The sequence below is a fragment of the Doryrhamphus excisus genome, chromosome 8 (genome assembly GCF_030265055.1).
Source record: "Doryrhamphus excisus isolate RoL2022-K1 chromosome 8, RoL_Dexc_1.0, whole genome shotgun sequence".
Lineage (NCBI taxonomy): Eukaryota > Metazoa > Chordata > Actinopteri > Syngnathiformes > Syngnathidae > Doryrhamphus > Doryrhamphus excisus.
In genome coordinates, this window is record NC_080473.1 from 14610889 (window position 1) to 14632608 (window position 21720).

General features: G+C 38.1%; 2 protein-coding genes across 8 annotated transcripts in view; both read left to right on the forward strand.

Moving 5' to 3' along the window:
* The first annotated feature begins 264 nt into the window (after positions 1–264).
* Positions 265–13463, forward strand: LOC131134979 (dentin sialophosphoprotein-like). Of its 7 annotated transcripts, none has more exons than XM_058080743.1 (32): positions 265–562; positions 931–1073; positions 1135–1236; positions 1724–1813; positions 3326–3413; positions 3702–3742; positions 3843–3908; positions 4914–5009; positions 5602–5676; positions 5966–6079; positions 6853–6942; positions 7349–7394; positions 7490–7521; positions 7602–7641; positions 7709–7830; positions 8397–8465; positions 8707–8796; positions 8889–8975; positions 9089–9169; positions 9278–9370; positions 9486–9575; positions 9683–9757; positions 9876–9974; positions 10084–10170; positions 10267–10344; positions 10434–10475; positions 10550–10630; positions 10709–10780; positions 10861–10959; positions 11269–11313; positions 11388–13303; positions 13393–13463. In XM_058080743.1, exons 1-31 carry the CDS (start codon positions 541–543, stop codon positions 11736–11738), a joined length of 2706 nt encoding a protein of 901 aa, XP_057936726.1. In that variant the 5' UTR covers positions 265–540; the 3' UTR covers positions 11739–13303; positions 13393–13463. The 7 variants fall into 7 exon arrangements, with proteins under 7 accessions (XP_057936726.1, XP_057936725.1, XP_057936728.1 ...); XM_058080742.1 differs by having other exon boundaries at positions 266–562; positions 7706–7830; XM_058080741.1 differs by having other exon boundaries at positions 320–562; positions 7460–7521; positions 7706–7830; positions 9486–9570; positions 9681–9757.
* A 5115-nt stretch (positions 13464–18578) lies between these two features.
* The window catches only part of igsf11 (immunoglobulin superfamily member 11), a 125087-nt gene continuing 121945 nt past the window's right edge, over positions 18579–21720 (forward strand). Inside the window, exon 1 of the mRNA XM_058080758.1 lies at positions 18579–19143. Within this exon, the coding sequence (XP_057936741.1) occupies positions 19083–19143 (61 nt within the window). The 5' untranslated portion in view covers positions 18579–19082. The remainder of the gene's footprint in view (positions 19144–21720) is intronic.

Genomic DNA, 21720 nt, shown 5'->3' on the forward strand with positions numbered 1-21720 from the left:
CGAACGAATATCTACATTAATAAATCGCTATTTTCTGACTGAGAAGAAGGAGGACCCTTCATCCTGTGATTCAGTGATGATGTTTTGTTTTTTTACTTTTATTATGCTAATGCATCACTTTATAGTATTATTGTGTCGCCATCCCGGTAAGAAGTGGCAAAAAATAATTTTGGACCACAGATGGATACCATTATGTCTCCACATGCAGTGTAACTGGCATTACCTGTTGGCACAGGTAAGCAGCGAGTTTTCAAAATAAAGGCATGCAAATCATTTTTGTTTAATAAAACAAGTAAACAATCATGTTGAATATACCCAGACATTTTTTTCTCAACAGAGCCTAGTTTGTTCACTTAATATGAATTAGCTTGGTATTTTGTAATAATATATTTTTTTGCTTTTTATTTAATTTGAAATTCCCCTATTGGCAAATACTTAGACCCAGCCCTATCGTTGAGTCTGTGTGCACTCACACCTATGTTAAACCTGGACTGAGGGTGTGTTTGAGGAGACTTCTCGAGAGGAGAAGGGTGGGAATAAATGGAGTTCAGAAACACTGAAGGTTTGCCAACTAATTTCATATTTTACTTTTTTTTTGTTTGTAATATTGACAAATATTTAGGATGTGCATATGTGAGTACTTGTCATATTGCCTGCATGGTTACACAATCCACTGAGTGTTTCAGCCTTGTTTTATGAGGCGTGGCACGTCATATATTATTACAAGAAGATCATTCAGTGGGTTTCCAGTTCATTCATTTACCTTCCTTTTGCTAAAAGTACAACACTCAGCTCCGTGTGGAAATAAGGAAGTACATTCAAATGATTACATTTGTTGTTGGCTGTGTATATGAAGTATTTGCTCATGTTGACAATGGAAGAATTGAAATCCAGAGTGTTGCTGATGTGATATACGTGTGTTGTGTGTAGCTCCTGATGGAGCTCCAAGTGTAGAAGAACCAATAGTGACCACTCCTGTTCGTCTGGGATCCCTCGCTGAGGAAACAGAGCCTCTAGAACCGGAGAAGTGTGAAGATGGCAAGGATTGTGCAGAAATTACAGATTACAGCCAGGTGAGCAAGAGATATTTGCAAAATTGCACGTTTTTGATTTGATTTGTTTGTTCCCATGCAGGCGCCATACTCGCTTGACAGTTCTCCATCATCTTCAGACAGTGAGGATGAATGCAAGAAGGAAAAGAAGAAGAAACTGAAGAAGAAGAGGAAGAAAAAGAAAGTATGTGTCTATTTATCTGCAGGAATTGAACTAATACGGTGTTGCTTTGAACAATGCAAATGCACAGCAGGGGCTGGAGCCTATCCCATTTGAGTTAGGTTAAAAGACAGACTACACACTGGGAGTATTTATGAATGGGACATTAAGCAGGAATTGATCTTATGCCAACTCAGTGAAACATTTTTAAATAAGTTGTATTTTTATCCCCTAATGGAGGACGTTGTTGTCATTTCAGGGTGGAGGAAGTACTGAATTGGCACACAGTTGCTTGCACAAAGCTAAACTGGACTAACCTGAGATTAAAATGTTTGGGGAAAAAAATAGAGCAGTTGCTGTTTGTGATTACAATGAGATGATTGCATAGTTGCAATGGGCGTCATGTGTTTGAAGAGCCCTTCCCTTGTGCTACCATAAAGACTTCATTTACAACAGGCACAAACAAATAAACCTGTTCATTTGTCTATGCAAAAAAAAACTCTCTCCGCAGGATTCCAGCTCCTCTTCCTCATCTTCATCCTCATCGTCTTCATCCTCCTCGTCCTCCAGTAGCTCCTCAGACAGTGATAGCGATAGCGAGGTAAGCTGCGATCACATCCTGCTGCAGCATGTCTCACACTGGAAGAATTTTGTCATCACACGTTCGCATTCAGAACCCCATCACTGTGCCTGGAGCCATGTCAGCAACATGGTGTGTTTGCAGAAATCATTGCAATGCTTTTTGCATGCATATGCACACCCCTTGTCTATCATCATGAAGCCAAACTATCTCTGGAATGAGTGAGAGTAGTTGCACTAATAGCAGTGTTTGTTTGTTGTGCTCACGTCAGCAAAAACTGCTTGGCAGTGAAGAGATTAAAATGCTTTTAATACACTTTTAATAAACGTATTATATTTTGAAAAGGCACTTTGCTTAAAAGAAACAGGAAGTGCAGGAATATTGAGTTGTCACCTCAGGCAGGTGAACACAAAAGCTTCAGGGCTAAATCTTTACATTCTACAAAATAGAGCTACTTGCCGGGACTGCCTGTGCTGTAATGCTTCAGGTAGAAATATTTGTCAAAGTAGGCGGTGGCGCGAATGTCCTGCAACTGCATGCAAGAAGTATCTGATAGGAGGGGGGGACACACCCATTTGGAATGCTTGGAAAGGACAAGTCATGGCAATAAATTCAGACGGGTTGTCAATTCTTCTTTTTTTTTTTATATTCGCAGCACCAGAACTAAAAGAATATATGCCCGTTTATTTGAATTAAATGTAATTTGTATTGCTTAATTTAAAACAGCCTTACACAACGGTTGTCCTGTCCTTGTGTAAAATTAGTAGTAGTCATGAGTAGAGATTATCATGGAAGGCGAAGGAAGGGCAATACTGACCTGTAAAACCAGTTGTTCACCTTTTGTTGAGTGCTTTATGAAATACTTGCACAACACCAGACAAAGGTTGATCACTTAAAAACAATTACACTCATCCTTTTCTTTATTGCCATTACCACGTTTTTTCCAACATATATTCATGAATAAATCATAATGTTTTGTGCTTGAATACAACGTATTGTTAGTCAGAATATATGCATATTTAAACAAATTGTATGTATTTTCAAGCACAACAATGGCTTAATGAACTAAAATACATATTAGTAAGCCATGGCTGTAGAATTCTAGATTGTTCTGGGTGACAAACCAATTTTCAAAGTTTCAAAATCTATTTAGAACACCCATTTTATTACTTTAATTTTTGTCACCCCTATCCCCACCCCCCCACCTTTAGCCCCACTCCAGTTTCTCTTCTTCTTTTCTGTGTTTCTTCTTGCTCTGGTCCGGTCGCTCCAAATGCGCATAACAAAAACATCAAATAACGGCAAATAAAATTGCACGTTACAGGGAAGTTGTAGTTTACACCTTTCCTGACACAGAGCAAATCTGTTTAGCATGCAAGGGCATAAATCTGCCCCAATGGCTGGACGGAACAAAAAAAAATAGAAATGAAATTTCATTTCATTTCATTTCATAAATAAATAAATAGAACACCCATTTTCATTGACAGTGACTGTGTAGTTCTCTGCCTCATGAACTGCATTATTATCCTGTAGGATGACAAGAAAAAGAAAAAGAAAAAAAAGGATAAGAAGAAAGAGGTGAAGCAGTACGAGTGGGACAATGTACTCATAACACCATCTGGTGAGTGACAGCTCTTAAGTCCTGTGAGTTTCCCAAACTGTGATTTGTTGTAATAAACGCATGTGTGGCATAGTTCCAAACTCAGTACAACATGTTGAGTTATTATACATAATAACAATATGTATGCAATTTGAAGGAGTCTCCATGGATTCACAGATAATTGTCCCATGCATTTATAGTAGCAGCCATTTGGCATAAAGCCATGCATTTCATACACTCACTAGTAAACTAGCATGAATGACTATGCAATGATAATCACAGGCACTGATATGTTTTCACTTTACTCAGAGGAGCAACTGGAATTTGCAGAGGACTTGAAGATGAAGCCGGTGAGAGAGATATAAAGTATTTTATATGTTTGGGATTACGATGGAATTCTCCATATTACATCTACTCAGCCATTGCATCTACTTTTCTGGCTTCTTCCAGGATTCTAGCTCATCTGATGACAATGACAAGAAAGAGAAGAAGAAGAAGAAGCACAAGAAGAAGAAGGTACATTAGATATACTTTTAAAAAATGCTAATTTTACCAAAATTTATGCCAGTCAAAAGTAACTTTCATTCATCCTCACAAGAGTCGTGGGGGTGCTGAAGCCTATCCCAGCCGGGGTACACCCTGGACTGGTGGCCAGCCCATCACAGGGCACATATAGACAAACAACCATTCACACTCACATTCATACCTATGGACAATTTAGAGTTGCTAATTAACCTAGCATGTTTTTGGAATGTGGGAGGAAACCGGAGAACATGCAAACTCCACACAGAGATGACCGAGGGTCGAATTGAACTTTGGTCTCCTAGCTGTGCGGCCTGCGTGCAAAGCAGCCTCAAAAATAACATATTAATTAATTTACCTATGAAGGCACTGTGGAGCATCCACACAAAGTCTGACGCTCTTTAGTAACTTTATACTTACCTGAACAACAGCACTGCGATTCCAACACTATATACTGTATGTATCTCCAACTCACAAACACGCCTCTCAGTTTGTCCTCAGAGGTGCATTCATGGACACTCCGAACATCACGGCAACCTCTTTATTCTGTACGTGTAGTCTCAGTAAACAAACAGTGGTTAGGTTTATCAGCATTTAAGTGTGCTCAGAAAATACACTCAAAGTGTGAATTGAATAGTCTTTGAACACCCCATTGCTCATAATGACATGGTTGTTTTTAAACAGATTAAACAGATTGTTTGAGTCGCAATCAGGAAGTCCAGGGAAACACTGCAGAAAGAGGTGCAGTACCTGGAAGAGAAAAGCTTTCTGTGGGGGTCATGGTGTGTAGCTGCACGACAGGAGTCCACAATTCAATATAAAAAAGCGCAAAATGGGCTTATGTCGGACATAGTTGCAAATGTTTGCAAATGCTTATCATGATTAATTATTTGAAAACTGTGTTTAATCCGATTTCATCATTTGACAGCACTAATTAAAACATGGCCAACAAATGCATTTCATGTGTGTAACACATGCTTTTCTCTGCTGACGCCGCAGGATTCCTCTTCATCTGACAGCGAGGAGCAAAAGAAGAAGAAGAAAAAGAAGAAAAAGAAAGACAAGAAGAAAAAGAAAGACAAGAAGAAAAAGAAGGTATGTCAAACTATTTATCAGGCTGGAAGTGAATGCATTACGGCAGTCTGCATTCTGTTTTTGTCTAAAATTTTAGCCAAAATTTTACCCTTTTTTTTTGTACTGTACTACTACTATACTACTACTATACTACTTTGTTCTGTGCAAAACAAAGTAGTATGTTTGACCTTTGCAAAATTTGCCCATTTGCCGCATTGCTGGCTAAATGCCTTTGCAGTTTTTTTGACTGCTAAATAAGCCGTCATGGGGCCAAGGAGAATTGCGAGTGAGCAAGGTGAAAAACACTAAACAATAATGAATTCAATCTTGCCGGGATTTATGGGAAATCTGCAACCATAAGTTCTACCTGTTTGTCATTTATCATTATTTTGCATTGTTTTCTGCATGTAAAGCTAATTATTTTTTATTAAATGTAATTTTTGTTAATACTTATCTGGAATTGATTCATTGGATTGACATTATTTCTTATGTTAAATATTGCCTCCATTTTTGTCTGACCATTTGGAATGAATTGATAAAGAAATTTGAGTAATCACTGTAAATATTGAAGTCAAGAAAACATCAAACATCTATTTTATTGTCTACTTCACAGGATTCCTCTTCCTCCTCATCTGACAGTTCTTCCTCTGATAGCGAAGATGAAAAGAAGAAGAAGAAAAAGAAGAAGGTAGTGTAAATGATTATGATGCCCACTTCTCCCACATTCCAAAAACATGCTAGGTTAATTAGCGACTCCAAATTGTCCATAGGTATGAATGTGAGTGTGAATGGTTGTTTGTCTATATGTGCTCTGTGGTTGGCTGGCCAATCCGGTGTACCCCCTAATGTCAGATGGGGTAGGCTCCAGCATACCTGCAACTCTAGTGAGGATAAGCGCCATAGAAGATGAATGGAAGAATAGCCTGGGATATAATAATAAAATAATATAATAATGCCAGTGTGGTGTTCTTTTACAGGATTCCAGTTCTTCCTCCTCCTCTTCATCATCTTCCTCCTCTTCCTCATCTGACAGTGATGATAAAAAGAAAAAGAAGAAAAAGGGTAAAAGGAAAAAGAAAGCTAAGAAAAAGGTATGTGTGACGTATGTTGAACTTGATTTTTAGGTACGCTCTAAAACTGAATCCAGTACAAGATGTTGGTTTACACTTTTGTTACTCCTGATTTGAATCAGATTGAACACTTGCTCTACGTATATGCCTGTCAGTTTCATGGATTATTCACTGAGAAAGTCAGGGTGAAATGTTGAAAAATACCATTACCCAATGCCAACACACATTTAAAGGGTTTCCCTTTGCAGCATGCTGCACTCCTCAAACACATATTGTGTGTTACGATTGCGTAATCCCACTGACAAACAAATGGAATCCAGCCTTGGGTGTGGTGGTAATGTTTGTCGTTAAATAAGATTATGAGTGATGAATTGATTTAACTATCTTTACTACTGTGGCTGCAGTGGAGTGTAGTGTAGAATTGCACTGCACTGTAAGCGGTGGGCTGCACGGCGGACAAGTGGTTAGCGTGCAGGCCACAGTGTGGAGTTTGCATGTTCTCCCTGTCCAAATTGTCCATAGGTATGAATGTGAGTGTGAATGGTTGTTTGTGTATATGTGCCCTGTGATTGGCTGGTCACCAGTCCAGGGTGTACCCCGCCTCTCGCCCGAAGACAGCTGGGGTAGGCTCCAGCACCACCGCGATCCTTGTGAGGATAAGCGGTAGAAAATGAATGTTAGAGGTGTTTGTTTGTATACGAGAAACCTTTGTGTATTATACAATATTTGTGAGTATCATTAACTTGTGTAAGCGTTAATGTTTATTAACAAATGTGTATTTATTTTTCTCACAGGATTCTAGCTCTTCATCATCATCCTCATCCTCATCGTCCTCTGATAGCGATAAAGATAAGAAGAAAAAGAGTAAGAAGGATGATAAAAAGGTAAACTCGTTTATTTATTTATTATTTTTTTATCTTTACGTCTCCAAATGTTTGTTTTGTGGGCCTCTTAGGACGTTTCTGTTGCTCATAAATGTTGAGTCAGGATCCTTTTCTCATCACAAAATGCCAAATTATATGGAAAGGTTCTACTACATCAGCACAATTTGAATAAAAATGCATTTAATATTTCTGCAAACTAGTCAAGTGTACAGGAAACGGAATCCAGAGTGGATCCACACATATTCGTCATTCAGCGTTTGCAGCCTCGCAAATTCACATTTACTGTATTTACTGTACTCCTTTGGGACATGTGGGACTGTGAATTTAATTATGTGATGTATTCCATTGTAACTTGATGCATGCTCTAATGAAATGACTTCAAAAATGTATTGATTTTTATTCACAGATTGATGAGCAAGAACTCAACGACGCTGCTTCACTTTCCACAGCTGGTGAGTTTTTGTTTCCTCGAATCAGGGCAGCAAAACGTGTTCATAATATTGACGGTCTGCTGCAGGTGTTGATACTGCAGTTTCAAACGTTTCAGATGAGACAAAGAAAGATACGGACGATGACAAGGTGACACACTCACATTTAAAATGATGTCTGTCACACGTATTAGCAGCACATCGACACGGTCTCTTGTTGGTCTTTTTCAGTCCAAAGTGACTGAAGATGGATCTGCGGTCTCTTTAGCAGGTAGGTGGTAGTCTGCAACTCTGTTTTGTAAGGTGTCAATGTTGTAACTCTAACACTTGGCCAGCAGGGGGAGGAGAGGTGTTCCCTCGTGGTACTGAGGAGGGCCACCTGAGTGATGACGAGGGAGAGGACGAGGACGAAAAGGATATGAAGAAGAAAAAGAAGCTGAAGAAGAAGAAGAAGAAGAAGGTGATTACAGTGTGTGCATGTAATGGTAATGGTAATGGTTTTATTTCATTTGAACATGCATCAGATTACAATTGAGTGCATCCCATAATCAGTTCCCAGTTCCACATGTCCAAAAGGAGTAGGAAGAAGCAAAGCTTATTAAATCCTACCCCTCCATCTGGTACTTTTACAATCAGTAACTGTTACATTTGTTCACTTCCTGCTTTCCTAATATAGTTAGTTTTTATTTTTTAGATTTTTAATTTTTTTTAATTTTTTTTAAATTTAAAATTAAACATTTTTAATTAAAAAAATATTTTTATTTTTTTCTTATTTTTTAATTTAATTTTTTTTAATCACATACCGAAGTACAAGGTGATATGACCATCCAATGCCATAATGGTTACCATAGTAAGTGTCAATATAGTGATATATATATATAGCACATCATGACTGGTTCAAGACTCTTCATCCTTGTATTTAGCAAACATCAACTGCTTGTATTGTTTCTTGAATTGGCTCATCGTTGTGCATTGTTTATACATCGACCAATAAAATAATCAGACCATTTTATTTGCTTTCAATAGGATTCAAGCTCATCTACAGACAGTGATGATGACACAAAAGACAAGAAAAAGAAGAAAAAGAAGAAAAAGGTACAAATATTTTGCAGACGGAGGCGCACTCTCGGGAATTGAGCAAAGAATGAGTGAGACGAATAATCTGGCACCGCCTTGTCACGCTTATTGATACAACACACAACACAGTCCTTGTTGGTGTAATGGTACAGCTGCTGCCTTTAAAGACAGCATCATCTTATGTGTATGTATAATATAAAGGGTGAATGTTTACTGCTCTCTGTAAAATAATGGTTTGGTGTTTTTGTTTGATGTTTAGGATTCTTCCAGCTCTTCTTCCTCGTCATCATCATCTGATAGCTCTTCCTCAGACAGTGAGGATGAGAAGAAAAAGAAGAAGAAAAAGAAGGTGTTTTCTCTTTGTGCTAATATTTGTATTTTATTACAGTACACAATATGGGTTGGTTTGTATTGGTTGGCATACTTTTACTGTATCAACAGGATTCCAGTTCTTCCTCCTCCTCCTCTGATAGTGACGATGACAAGAAGAAGAAAAAGAAGAAGAAAAGGAAGTTGAAGAAGAAGAAGGTGTGTTTTTTTTCCTCTGTTCTATAATCCGGTATTAATCAGTGTACTATTTGGTGACTTCTATCATCTAGTATATGTTAAGTATTCTTGTTGCAATCTCACCATTTTAACAGGATAGTCCCTCCTCCTCATCATCTTCATCTGATAGTGATGATGACAAGAAGAAGAAAAAGAAGAAGAAGAAGAAGAAGAAGGTGTGTTTTTTTCCTCTGTTTTATAATCCAATATTAGTCTGTGTACTATTTGGTCATTTCTATCATCTTTATTCATTCTTAAATCCTTTAATTTCACCATTTTAACAGGATGAAAGTTCCTCCTCCTCATCGTTTTCATCTGATAGTGACGATGACAAGAAGAAGAAAAAGAAGAAGAAAAAGAAGTTGAAGAAGAAGAAGGTATGTTTTTTTCCCCTCTGTTATATAATCCAGTATTAGTCTGTGTACTATTTGTGCATTTCTATCGTCTTTATGTTAAATATTCTTAAATCCTTAAATCTCAACATTTTAACAGGATGATAGTTCCTCCTCCTCATCGTCTTCATCTGATAGTGACGATGACAAGAAGAAGAAAAAGAAGTTGAAGAAGAAGAAGAAGAAGAAGGTGTGTTTTTTCCTCTGTTTTATAATCCAGTATTAGTCTGTGTACTATTTGGTAATTTCTATTGTCTTTATGTGAAATATTCTTGTTGCAATCTCACCATTTAACAGGATGATAGTTCCTCCTCCTCATCATCTTCATCTGATAGTGACGATGACAAGAAGAAGAAGAAAAAGAAGAAAAAGGTTTGTTTTTTTCCTCTCTTGTATAATCCAATATTAGTATTCTATATTAGTGTGCTATTTGATGATTTCTATCATCTGTATGGTTTATATTCTTGTCGAAATCTAACCATTTTAACAGGATGATAGTTCCTCATCATCATCTTCATCTGATAGTGAAGATGACAAGAAGAAGAAGAAGAAGAAGAAAAAGACAAAAAAGAAGAAGTTGAAGAAAAAGGTTTTTATTCCCTGTCTTGGATAATCCAATATTAGCCTGCATGCTATTTGATGTTAATTCTATCGTCTGTATTGTTTACATTCTTGTCGCAATCTCACCATCTAAACAGGACGATAGTTCCTCCTCTTCCTCCTCCTCATCTGATAGTGACGACTGCAAGAAGAAAAAGAAAAAACAGAAGAAGAAAAAGAAGAAAGTAAATAAAGATGAGCATACCACCTGTAGTTATGTTATGCTAGTTTTTATTTGGATTCAGTTATCCTGTTGACGTAATTAATGATGTCTTCCTCAGAAGGACAGCTCGTCTGATGATAGCTCTTCCTCTTCGTCCTCGTCTTCATCCTCCTCCTCTGATAGCGATGATGACAAGGTGACACGTCACTCACACATTATTCATTATCATATTGCTATGCATCATTGCCATTTACACAACTTTATCTGCAAATGTGCAATCTTTAGAAAAAGAAGAAAAAGGATAAAAAGAAGAAGAAAAAGAAGAAGGTGACAACACAAAGCTAAACAGAAGTAAACGGATAAGTGAAAAGTCAGTATTTATGATACATTTTCCTGTGCAGGATTCTTCCTCTTCCAGCGATTCTTCTAGCAGTGATGATGACAAAAAGAAGAAAAAGAAGAAGAAGAAAGACAAGAAAAAAGTAGAGATAACAATATTGTATCTCACATAACTAAAATTGAAACATGTACTAACGCTCTGGTCGTTATTTGCATCCAAGCATTCGGATTCTTCTAGCAGTGATGATGACAAGAAAAAGAAGAAGAAAAAGAAGAAGAAGAACAAAAAGAAGGTTTGTTAGGTGGTTGTATAAGAGTGATCTGTTAATAATTTGATGATTAATTTGAGCTAGCATGCTTTGTATTTGCTTAGGATTCATCAAGCTCCAGTTCATCAAGTTCTTCTGGCAGTTCCAGCGAGAGTGATAAGGAAAACAAAAAGGCCAAGAAAGACAAGAAGAAAAAGGAGAAGGTAAATGATTCATATTATTAGAACAAAATCACATATTGTATTTCCTATATGATGACACCCATGTAGGTTTGGAATTTTTTTCCCCTTAATAATAAGTTTCATTAATAAAATGCATTTTGCATTCAGTTGTATTGTCATTGACTAATATTTAAAGTGTGAAAAACCATGCAAAAAATTTAAAAAAAATCAGGAAGGGGGCAAAGACTTTTTCACACCACTGTACAGTATATTCAGTATATTGATAAAAGGTAATAAAAGGACTTAACAGTCCAGAAAATACATTAATATTCTCTATTATTTACCATATAGAGTCCTTCTGGAAGTGAGGCTACTGAGAAGAAGAAGACCAAGACTGTGAGCTCACCTTTTCCAAAAAAAGACTACTTTCCTCCGATCCCGTCATCATTTCTTCCTCTTTCCCCTTGCAGGAAATATCTCAGGATGAGCAAAGCAGCCCCCCTCAAATCCAGGTCTTAGGTCCGGGTGCTGGTGGATTCTCTGCATCCAGCAGCAGCTACAGGCCGGGTGGTGCTCCAATTATGACCTTTCCGTCTCTTCCCTCCAAACCTGTTGTAAACCTGGATCCTCTGAGTCCTCCCTTCCTGTCCAAGCCATCGGTCTCCTCTGTCGGTGGTGGAGACAGAGCCCCCATTCGTAGACCTCTTAGTCCCATGGAGTCTTTGATGGGGAATCCAATTCGATACAGGGACACAGGGACCCGCTCCAGCACTCATCTCAGCTCTAGCGATCTAATCAGAGGTTCCAGGTCTTACAAGTGATTATATGTCAGCCTTGTACTGAGTTTTACTAATAGAAGTGAAAAGGCTGCTCCAGTGATAAATCACGCTTTGGTAATTTAATATGATTTATAAATACGTTAAAGACAATGTGTGTTTTCTGGGGTCTTTGGGAGTTGGATTTTTTTTTTTGGATAACAGGAAATAATTAAATGCTTTTTCATGCAATAAAAAAATCTCATTTTATTTAGTTTTATATGTCTCGTATTAATAGATGTTGACTGTGTGATAATTTGAAATGTCCAAATTGTGCCCAAAGTAGTAAGATTGTGTGATTTCTTGCACTGCCTTAATCCTCTTTCACCAGAGCTTCACTGGTTGCCTCTGGAATTGTATTCCACTCCTCCATGACAACATCACAGACCTGGTGGATGGACTCTACTTGCACTCCTCCATCTTTCTTTTGAGAATGCCATCTTCTTTAACAAAGGAGTGGTCGTCTTGGAGGTGTGTTTGGGGTCCTTATGTTGGAATCCTGACCTGCGGCCCAGTTTCCAAAAGAGGCCGTCATGCTTTGGTCCAGTATGTCGTAATACCCTCAATAATTGACAGAACCTCACCTGTCATGATGAAAAAAATAACCATACATACAAACATATGATGGTTGAGCTTATTTTGAACATGCGTACATGTTACATTGCAACACATCACATAGTACAATTCCACATACATGTCAAAAAAAGAGTTAAGAAAAAGCAAAGCTCATTTAATCCTACCTTTTCTCTGTTTCACACCGATTGCTAATACATGTGTTCACTTCCTGTATTCCAATGTACTCTTTGGCAATATTGAAATGCTTAAGAACATGATAAGGCAGTATAATAACGTGGTACAAGAGTCAAGGTAATCACTGTAAATAAATGATTTAACAGACATGATAAATATATAACAACTGCTGAAAAGGTTAATCATTGACAGAAAGATAGTTTATAGCGTTATGGATTATCCTAGCTGACCTTTTTGTAGTACAGTTAGCATGTGAAGTACGCTTTTATAGTTATTTCCCCACAATATGTTAGATATGGCAAAACCAAGAGTATAAAGTAATGTTTGGAACAGAACGGATTTTACTTTATTTATTGTGGATGTATTTCTTGCCACTTTGTTTTATATTTTTAATGAGGGATTACTAGCTAGCTCGTGGTTAGCATGTTAGTCAGGCAGGATCGGGACGATGTGGGTTTGGACTTCTCTGTGTTTTTAATGCTCTACATTTGTACAACCTCTGGTTCTAATTCTGAAAAATATAAAAACAAACTGCAACCTGAATACAATCTGTAGTAAACATCGAATCTCCGTAAAGTGTTTAGATTCAACATTTGGAGCCTTCTGTGTCCTGAATTTTGTGACGAATCTTATCAATTTGTGGTAAATCCTGTTGTACTTGAACGCAACCCCCAGGCCCTTTGCAAAGCAGCCGAGGGAGTGGTCAGGTTAGGTCACGTGGTGTGAGGTGCAGTCTGTGTATTATTTCTTCCAATGCTTTTTCTCCCGCTTGTGTTGTTTGTTGGATCACGCTGACAAGATGTCCTTCGATCTCTCTTCAGGTAAGTTAGCATAAACCAGCACTTTGTGTTAGTAAACTTGTGAGTTAAGATAGATTTTAAGGCTTGGTGTCTTCTTTTTTTTAACACAGCTCTCGGCGACGAGGAAAAGGTGACGAAGTCCGAGGCGAACAAGGATGAATTTAGCTGGCCTTGGAGTAAAGTACGCTATTCAAATATAACTTTATTTGTGTAACATAACATGCTTCACGTGCTTTTACATCAAGTGCTTATTTATTTATTTATTTATTTATTTATACTTTGGTCAATTAATATCGCATTTTTAAAAGTCTAATCTATATTTCTGCTCTGACCTGTACTTTATTAAACTAAAATGGTAATGACTCAGAAATGTACCAAAAGTCACATTTGTGTATATTTCCTTAGAATAAAGACAAATCTGGCGACAAAGATAAATCCAGCAGCAAAGATAAATCTAGCAGCAAAGATAAACATGGCAGCAAAGACAAACACGGCGACCCTGCAAAAGATGAAAAGAAGAAGAAAAAGCAACACAAGGACGGAAATAAACGGGACACTTCCTCATCTTCCTCCTCCTCTTCATCTTCCTCCTCCAGCAGTGATGAGGTGAGTTTGTTGTGGTTTATTTGCAAAAGACGTCTTTTTTAGACGAATAGAATGCTGCTCAGTGTGTGCAACATACCTGTCACGCCTTGTTTTAAAGGTCACTGCTGGTACATACCAACATATAAGCAGCAGGTTTTACCAGCCGTGCCGGACTAAACCTCGCCTGGCAACACCCACTCGTCCCGTCTCTGACACCCTTACAATGTGACTAACCTGCATTTCTGCAGACATATTTGACTTCTGCACCCGTTTCCCACAGTAGCCAAATTTCGCTTGCATTCTCTGGTGGTCACATGTTACATGAGCAATGCAAATATCCGAAGGAGTCACCAAAAGATGAGCATTAGCATGAGAGAAAGGACAAAGGTCATACAGCAAAGTCATGCCACAACCTTCTAAATATGTTTTTTTACAATATTAGAGCCTTCTAGACATGAACTAACACCCCTATAGTGCTGATATAAATGTTTTTTCTTAGGGGGGGTCTGAGTGATGGTGGACAGGAAGTGATGTCAGGGGGGTTTTCGTTGAGTTTTTAAATATTTGCACCCACCCCACTATTGAGAAACTGGTAATATGTATTTATTTAACTGCACGTACATTGGCGACATTATGCATTAATTAATTCTGTAAAAAAAAGGTCACACAGAACATAGAGAAAGAGGTAGAAAGGAGACAGAAATGGAGTTGTTCATCGTTCTATAATATACAGGATTACTTGGCCAGAATCTACCTATAGTGTATGAATGAACCAGGTGAGGTAATGAGGTAAAAAAAAAAAAGGTCACACAGAACATAGAGAAATATACAGTGCGCTTGAACGCTTCTCAAGAAGAATAAAGAAGACAGAAATGGAGTTGTTCATCGTTCTATAATATACAGGATTACTTGGCCGAAATCTACCTATAGTGTATGAATGAACCAGGTGATGTAATGAGGTAAAAAAAAAGGTCACACAGAACATAGCGAAATATACAGTGCGCTTGAATGCTTCTCAAGAGAGGAAGAAAGGAGAAAGAAATTGAGTTGTTCATCGTTATATAATATACAGGATTACTTGGCCAGAATCTACCTATGGTGTATGAATGAACCAGGTGATGTAATAAGGTAAAAAAAGGTCACACAGAACATAGAGAAATATACAGTGCACTTGAACGCTTCTCAAGATGAAGAAAGGAGACAGAAATGGAGTTGTTCATCGTTCTATAATATACAGGATTACTTGGCCAGAATCTACCTATAGTGTATGAATGAACCAGGTGAGGTAATGAGGTAAAAAAAAAAGGTCACACAGAACATAGAGAAATATACAGTGCGCTTGAACGCTTCTCAAGAGGAATAAAGGAGACAGAAATTGAGTTGTTCATCGTTCTATAATATACGTACAGGATTACTTGGCCGAAATCTACCTATAGTGTATGAATGAACCAGGTGAGGTAATGAGGTAAAAAAAAAAAAGTCACACAGAACATAGAGAAATATACAGTGCGCTTGAACGCTTCTCAAGAGGAAGAAAGGAGACAGAAATTGAGGTGTTCATCGTTTTATAATATACAAGATTACTTGGCCGGAATCTACCTATAGTGTATGAATGAATCAGGTGAGGTAATGAGGTAAAAAAAGGTCACACAGAACATAGATAAATATACAGTGCACTTGAACGCTTCTCAAGAGGAAGAAAAGAGACAGAAATTGAGTTGTTCATCGTTCTATAATATACAGGATTATTTAGCCGGAATCTACCTATAGTGTATGAATGAACCAGGTGAGGTAATGAGGTAAAAAAAAGGTCACACAGAACATAGCGAAATATACAGTGCGCTTGAATGCTTCTCAAGAGAGGAAGAAAGGAGAAAGAAATTGAGTTGTTCATCGTTTTATAATATACAGGATTACTTGGCTGGAATCTACCTATAGTGTATGCAGGGCTCGACAATAACGATGTACCGATGGCCCGGGGCAAGTTAAAACAAAATTCGGGCAAGTAAATCTAATCAGCGATATTCCCGTCGGGCAAGTGTACTTTGGCATGCCATACTGCCAAGAGTTTTTTTTAAAAGCGGTTCTTGTTGGGTGTTGGTAAAACACGGACTGAGTAATTCCGGTGGTAATTTGCAAAGCAATCCTTGCAAATCTTGAAATGGACCAATCAGAATCGTTTATTTAGACCGCGGTCCGTAATCCACAGTCCGCGTTTTACCCACACCCGTTGTTCGCGATCAACCAATCAGCGATCGTTTGACTACGAAAACATCCGTCATGGCGGCGCTGCCAACATCGTCTAATTCTGAAGGAAACAGCAAAAAGTGATGAACCAGTGCCTCCTAAACAAGTATTTTATTAGCGGCAGCAAATCAAACGATGGCACAGGTGAGCGAATCACGTTGCTGTGACAATTTGAAGTGGTCACAATGAAACACCACCCATTAGATCCAATACCAAGTGCTGATTTTGCACAAGCTACAAAATCTAGCGCTTCCATTTCTCTGTGGATTTTTCTCACCTTTGCTTCACAAATTATTGTTTGACCATTTAGGATTTTTTTCTGGATTAAAAACACTTTACTAGTACACAAATGTGTCTATTCAATAATGTTTCATTGTGGTGCACAACTTATAAATATCACTGCTTACTACGACTACCATGTGTAAAGTATTATTTATTTCATTATTTTATTTATTTGAGATTCTCATGTGATGCCACAAAAAATTACATGATATCATTATGGCAGTCTTTTCATTTTACATGGGGCAAGTTCGGGCAAGTAGTTCTCACCTTAAGGATTCCCCATGGGCAAGTCATTTTGGTTTTAAATGTAGAGCTCTGGTATGAATGAACCAGGTGAGGTAATGATGTACCTTCTGCCATCTGGTGAGTGGTGGTCAGTCACTGTACATCGCTGGCATCTAGATAGATGAACACTTTATTCCGAGTACATAATTAAGTGGAATTGGATAATTGGTGGTCGGGAATCACGGGTCAAATGTAGCCTTAACTGCTCCAAATGAGGGGAAGTCATTTTAGGGCTTCTTAGGGCCGCTGCGGTTGCCAGAACCATTCATTCATAAAATATAGGAGCTGTGGCACTTAAGATGTTCTTTAATAAATCATCTTCTCTTCCTGCAGTAACAGCATTGTCCTTTTTGTCATTCCAGAGCTGATGCTTTCTGGGGGACAATCTGCTAATCTGCTGCTCCGGCTCTGTGTGTGTGTGTGTGCGCATGTGTCGATGCAATCTTCTTTTGTCCTGTTACGAGGACCGCAATGTTGGGGTGTGAACACATAATCATTCCAAACAGTTAATGATGTGACTCCAAGCGACTTAAAGCAAGTAAAGTTGGTTGTCACCACAAGATGGCACTGTTTCCTTCCTTCCTGCTTATTCATTCATAGCTACAGTATTGATACAGTATTGGCATTATTATGGCAAACAAATTACACGGAAAATGGCTAATTGGGCAAATTTGGACTGTTTATTATTAGGGTCCACTTGTGTTTTTTGCCATCAGGCATTAATGGCTGTGTGTTTAGTTATTTTGAGGGGGCAATACATTTAGATTATTATCCAAGCTGTGTACAAACTAGTTTACATTGTATCAAAATTTAATTTCTTCAGTGCTGTCATCAAAAAATAATCAAAAATGTGAGATGTGTACTCCGTTTTACACCTGAACCGCCCTGTTGATGCGGTGACCGCTATCCATATTTGGAATATTTAATGGGCTAAAACGCAGCCCTGTCAGAAAGAAGTCCGTTCTAAATTGAGAAATGCATAATTGGTGCTCATGAAAAAAACATGAAAAGCAATATAGGCTGTATTGGCTATAGCTGAAGGACATATTGAATAATTAACAAATGTTGATTCTGTACGCTGTGTTTACTTTATTATTCAAATTACTGTCAAAATATTCCCTTTTATTTACCCCGGATGATTTGGATTTGTATATCACTTTCATATCTTTTTTTATTTTATTTGCCATATGGAAATAATTACTAATAAAAACGTGTCAATATAATATTTTTATAAGGTAAAAATAATCTAAACAACAATAATCTACAGCTACTACAGTAAATATACTGCAAGAATAATGGGATTGTAATATATATATATATTGTGGTATGATTATTATCTGTCTATTATATTGTGTGTACCTGTTGTAAATATTGGGTGTAAACACACTGCATACATTATGCACAGTACAAATATACGTATTCCTTTGTTTTCAAATAAGCCTCGATCCCTAAACATACCACAAGATGGCGCCAGTACGCTTCTCTCTCTCTCTCTCTCTCCCTACATGGCGTCAGCGGTTTCCCAGCAACAGGCTGGCTCAAGCTCCTTTGCTATTATCCGCCACACAGGCCCGTCAAGCTAGCAGAAACATTCACAGTGCGACAGGACGTGAGATGCTTTTCTAAATAAAGTGGAAATAACTAAGATGTTAAAGTTGGTGACGGTGGAAGTGAGAATAACAAACGCATTAAATATGTTAGGATGTGAATTTATATGTGGACGACCATCACTTTACAGCTGCTAATCAAGCAATTTCTTCATGTAAAGATTGAAACTAAATGGCGTTCACTTTAGTATTAGCTCATTTTAACCACAAAACTATGTCATATGTTTCCAACTGTCAATGATTTTTTTTTTCATTTAGTTATATAGGTGTTTTATTTTGACATGCCGTAACCGGAAACTAGGTTAATACAACGTGAGTTTTACTCTCCGGTCCGCTCAGCTGCTGTATCTCAAGCGAGGAAGCATGGAGCGCCAAAGGACCCCTTGGAGGCACTTACCGAGGCGGCGGGGAAAAGAGTCACTTTGTGACGAGTTTCCAAATTAGAGACAACATTCAGACCCAACGAAGAGTTTCTACCCGCTCCAAGTCTGGCTTTCTACTATTTTGTGCGTCATTTGACTCGGTGACAAACATTTTGTCAGGCGACTTGGACCGACCTGCTGATCAAGAGGACGGACTGTATCGTCAGACGTTGGACCGTACCGTACCGGACATGAATCGGTTGTTCTTTTGGGACACACTTGTGAACACATTACCTTGCTTTGGGACATCAACGTGTCTGGAGTGCGCTGCGTAAAAAAAAAAAATCTACTTGTTCCATTTCACATGACATTACAAGAAAGAGTTCTCTCCCTTGAAACCGAGCCTGGCACGGATCGAAACATTTCGGAACCATGGTGAAATTTCATAACTCGGACCTATGGATAGCCTGGATGCTCATTTTCTGCATGGAGGGTGAGTTTTCTTACAAAACTTACTTTAATTTTTTGCTATCGGTTACATTAAGGGGTGTCCGAAAAGGAGTAGGTAGAAGTGGAGCTGATTTAATTATTCTTTATATACTGTATATTGCTGATAATCCAGTCACACTCATATCACTTGTATAACATGTGTTAAAAAATACACAAAAATATTAAATTAGGTTCATATTGACGGCAGGAAGTGAACAAAAAATTGAATATTTAAAAGAATAGAGATTATATACAGCAATACACTGGTATTTACAGTTTATGCAGGTATTGAAAATACGCCCAATGTCAAATAAAGTAAATAATATCAGCAACAATAATATTTTTATGCGCTAATGAAATTGCATTAAAAAAAAAACAGATGTGGAATGAAATAGTGGCAGACGCTCAATCGCTTTTCTCCAAGAGCGCATGCAACAACATTTGATCCCTCCTTAATACTTGATGTTTTAGATCAGGCACTCAAATCCCTAACATTTCCACCCAACTGAAGCCCTCATTTGAAAAGACTTTTTTTCCCCAGCAGGCTAAAGCACTTCTGACAGTGTAGGTTTTTATCTCTAATGCACCATGTCTACAGTATATATATATATATATAGTATCTCTGACACTTCCATGTATTCCTTCTACATTTACAGTACACACAACTGTTGCAGATACACATGATGTTTGTGTATTTGAACTAGAAACTAAGGTAATCCTCCAGAATAACAACAAACATGGTGACCAGGCAGCACAGAAGCCATCTGTGTCTGCGTGTGAATGTTGTTTTTTGTTTATTTTTTATAGTAAAAAGTAGTAAAATACACATAGTCATAGTTTTTTTTTTAGCCTGATAGCGATATTGGGTTATGAAAAAAGCTGATATCGGCCAATATTTGATGTATGGAAGCCAGATACTCTTGCAGGGATACTTCAGAATGGGCCTTAATCGATAAATTGGTCGGGCTTTTATTGATACTGTCATCATAATCAAACAAAAACAAAATGACAGTCATATTTAATGTTTTGTATTATGAGTACAAATGCTAGTAGTGCATAAACAATGACACTGTAAACATAAACGTAAACAGTGACGCTATTTTAGACTGGTCGCCAGCAAATCGCAGGTTTATCCGATTAATCGACAACTATTATGGTATTCGATTAATTGTTTTCAGATTAATCAACAAAGAAAATAATCCTTTGTTGGAATACTCCATAATAATATACGATACAATATGAATACGATAATCCATCGTAAGGTTAAAAGAAGACAAATATACAGTCATGGAAAAAATTATTAGACTTCCATCTTCTTGGCCAATTTGTCCAGCTCTTCCTGGCGGATCCCAAGGCGTTCCCAGGCCAGTTGGTAGACATAGTGTCTCCAACGCATCCTGGGTCTTCCGCAAGGCCTTCTACCGGTCGGATGTGCCCTGAACACCTCCTCATGGACCAGATGTCCATGCCACCTCATCTGGTTCCTCAATGTGGAGGAGTAGCGATTCCGATCCGAGTCTCTCCCGGATGACATTGCTTCCCACCTTATCTATAAGGGAAAGCCCAGCCATACTGTTAAGTTTCATTTAAGAGCTGATATTTAGCAATAAATTTACATTTTTTTGGCTAAAAAGTTTGGACCTCCCTGTGGTGAGGTCAGAACAATCTGTGTGGGAACGCTGCTAAGCTAATTTGATCGTATTTTTGTATTTTTTTCATATCTTTGCCAACTGCAAAGGCAATACTTTAGCCTTTTTACATTAGTGTTTCAATTTCATTTGACTTTCTGGCATATTTGTTTACATATTTTGCCTGGCTCTTGCTTGTCCCACGGGCGAGCTACAAATGGCTATCATGTTCATGGGCTACGTGCTATCTTACTTTTTAAAGTGTCGCTAATCTTGTTATCATTATAGTATTTACTTGTTTTCAACATAAACACGTAATATGTACAGCTTTAAGATTAATAGTGCTAATTAATCTGTGCTATCATAACCCTGGCCTCTCAATTGGTTGGGGTTGCTGGAGCCTATCCCAGCGGTCTTCGGGCGAGAGGCGGGGTACACCCTGTACTGGTGGCCAGCCAATCACAGGGCACATATAGACAAACAACCGTTCACACTCACATTCATACCTATGGACAATTTGGAGTCGCTAATTAACCTAGCATGTTTTTTTTTGGAATGTGGGAAGAAACCGGAGTACCCAGAGAAAACCCACGCATGCATGGGGAGAACATGCAAACTCCACACAGAGATGGAATTGGAATGGTGGAATTGAACCCTGGTCTCCTAGCTGTGAGGTCTGCGTGCTAACCACTCGTACGCCGTGCTGGACGAGTAATAATTTAAAAATTTAAAAAAATTTAAAAATTTAATAATTTAATTTTTTTTGTCAAAATAAAATAAAAAATTGCAGATCCGCCTTCCTATGCAGCCCACAACCACAGCTTCAAAAAAAATGAAGCAATGCAAAAATGCTACCATGGTGTCTTAACCAAGTCCCAACTCCCTGTCAGGGAACAAAAGCTTCATCCACCGTGTGTCCCCACATGTGTGCGCGCACCCACATATGCTCCACT

Bases quoted from the DNA above. Each gene is read 5' to 3' on its own strand.
- LOC131134979 (XM_058080739.1), top strand. From the start codon at position 541: ATGGAGTTCAGAAACACTGAAG. The intron at 7,642-7,705 runs GTAGGTGGTAGT...ACACTTGGCCAG, and splicing joins ATCTGCGGTCTCTTTAGCAG to CAGGGGGAGGAGAGGTGTTC. The intron at 10,345-10,433 runs GTGACACGTCAC...TGCAATCTTTAG, and splicing joins CTGATAGCGATGATGACAAG to AAAAAGAAGAAAAAGGATAA.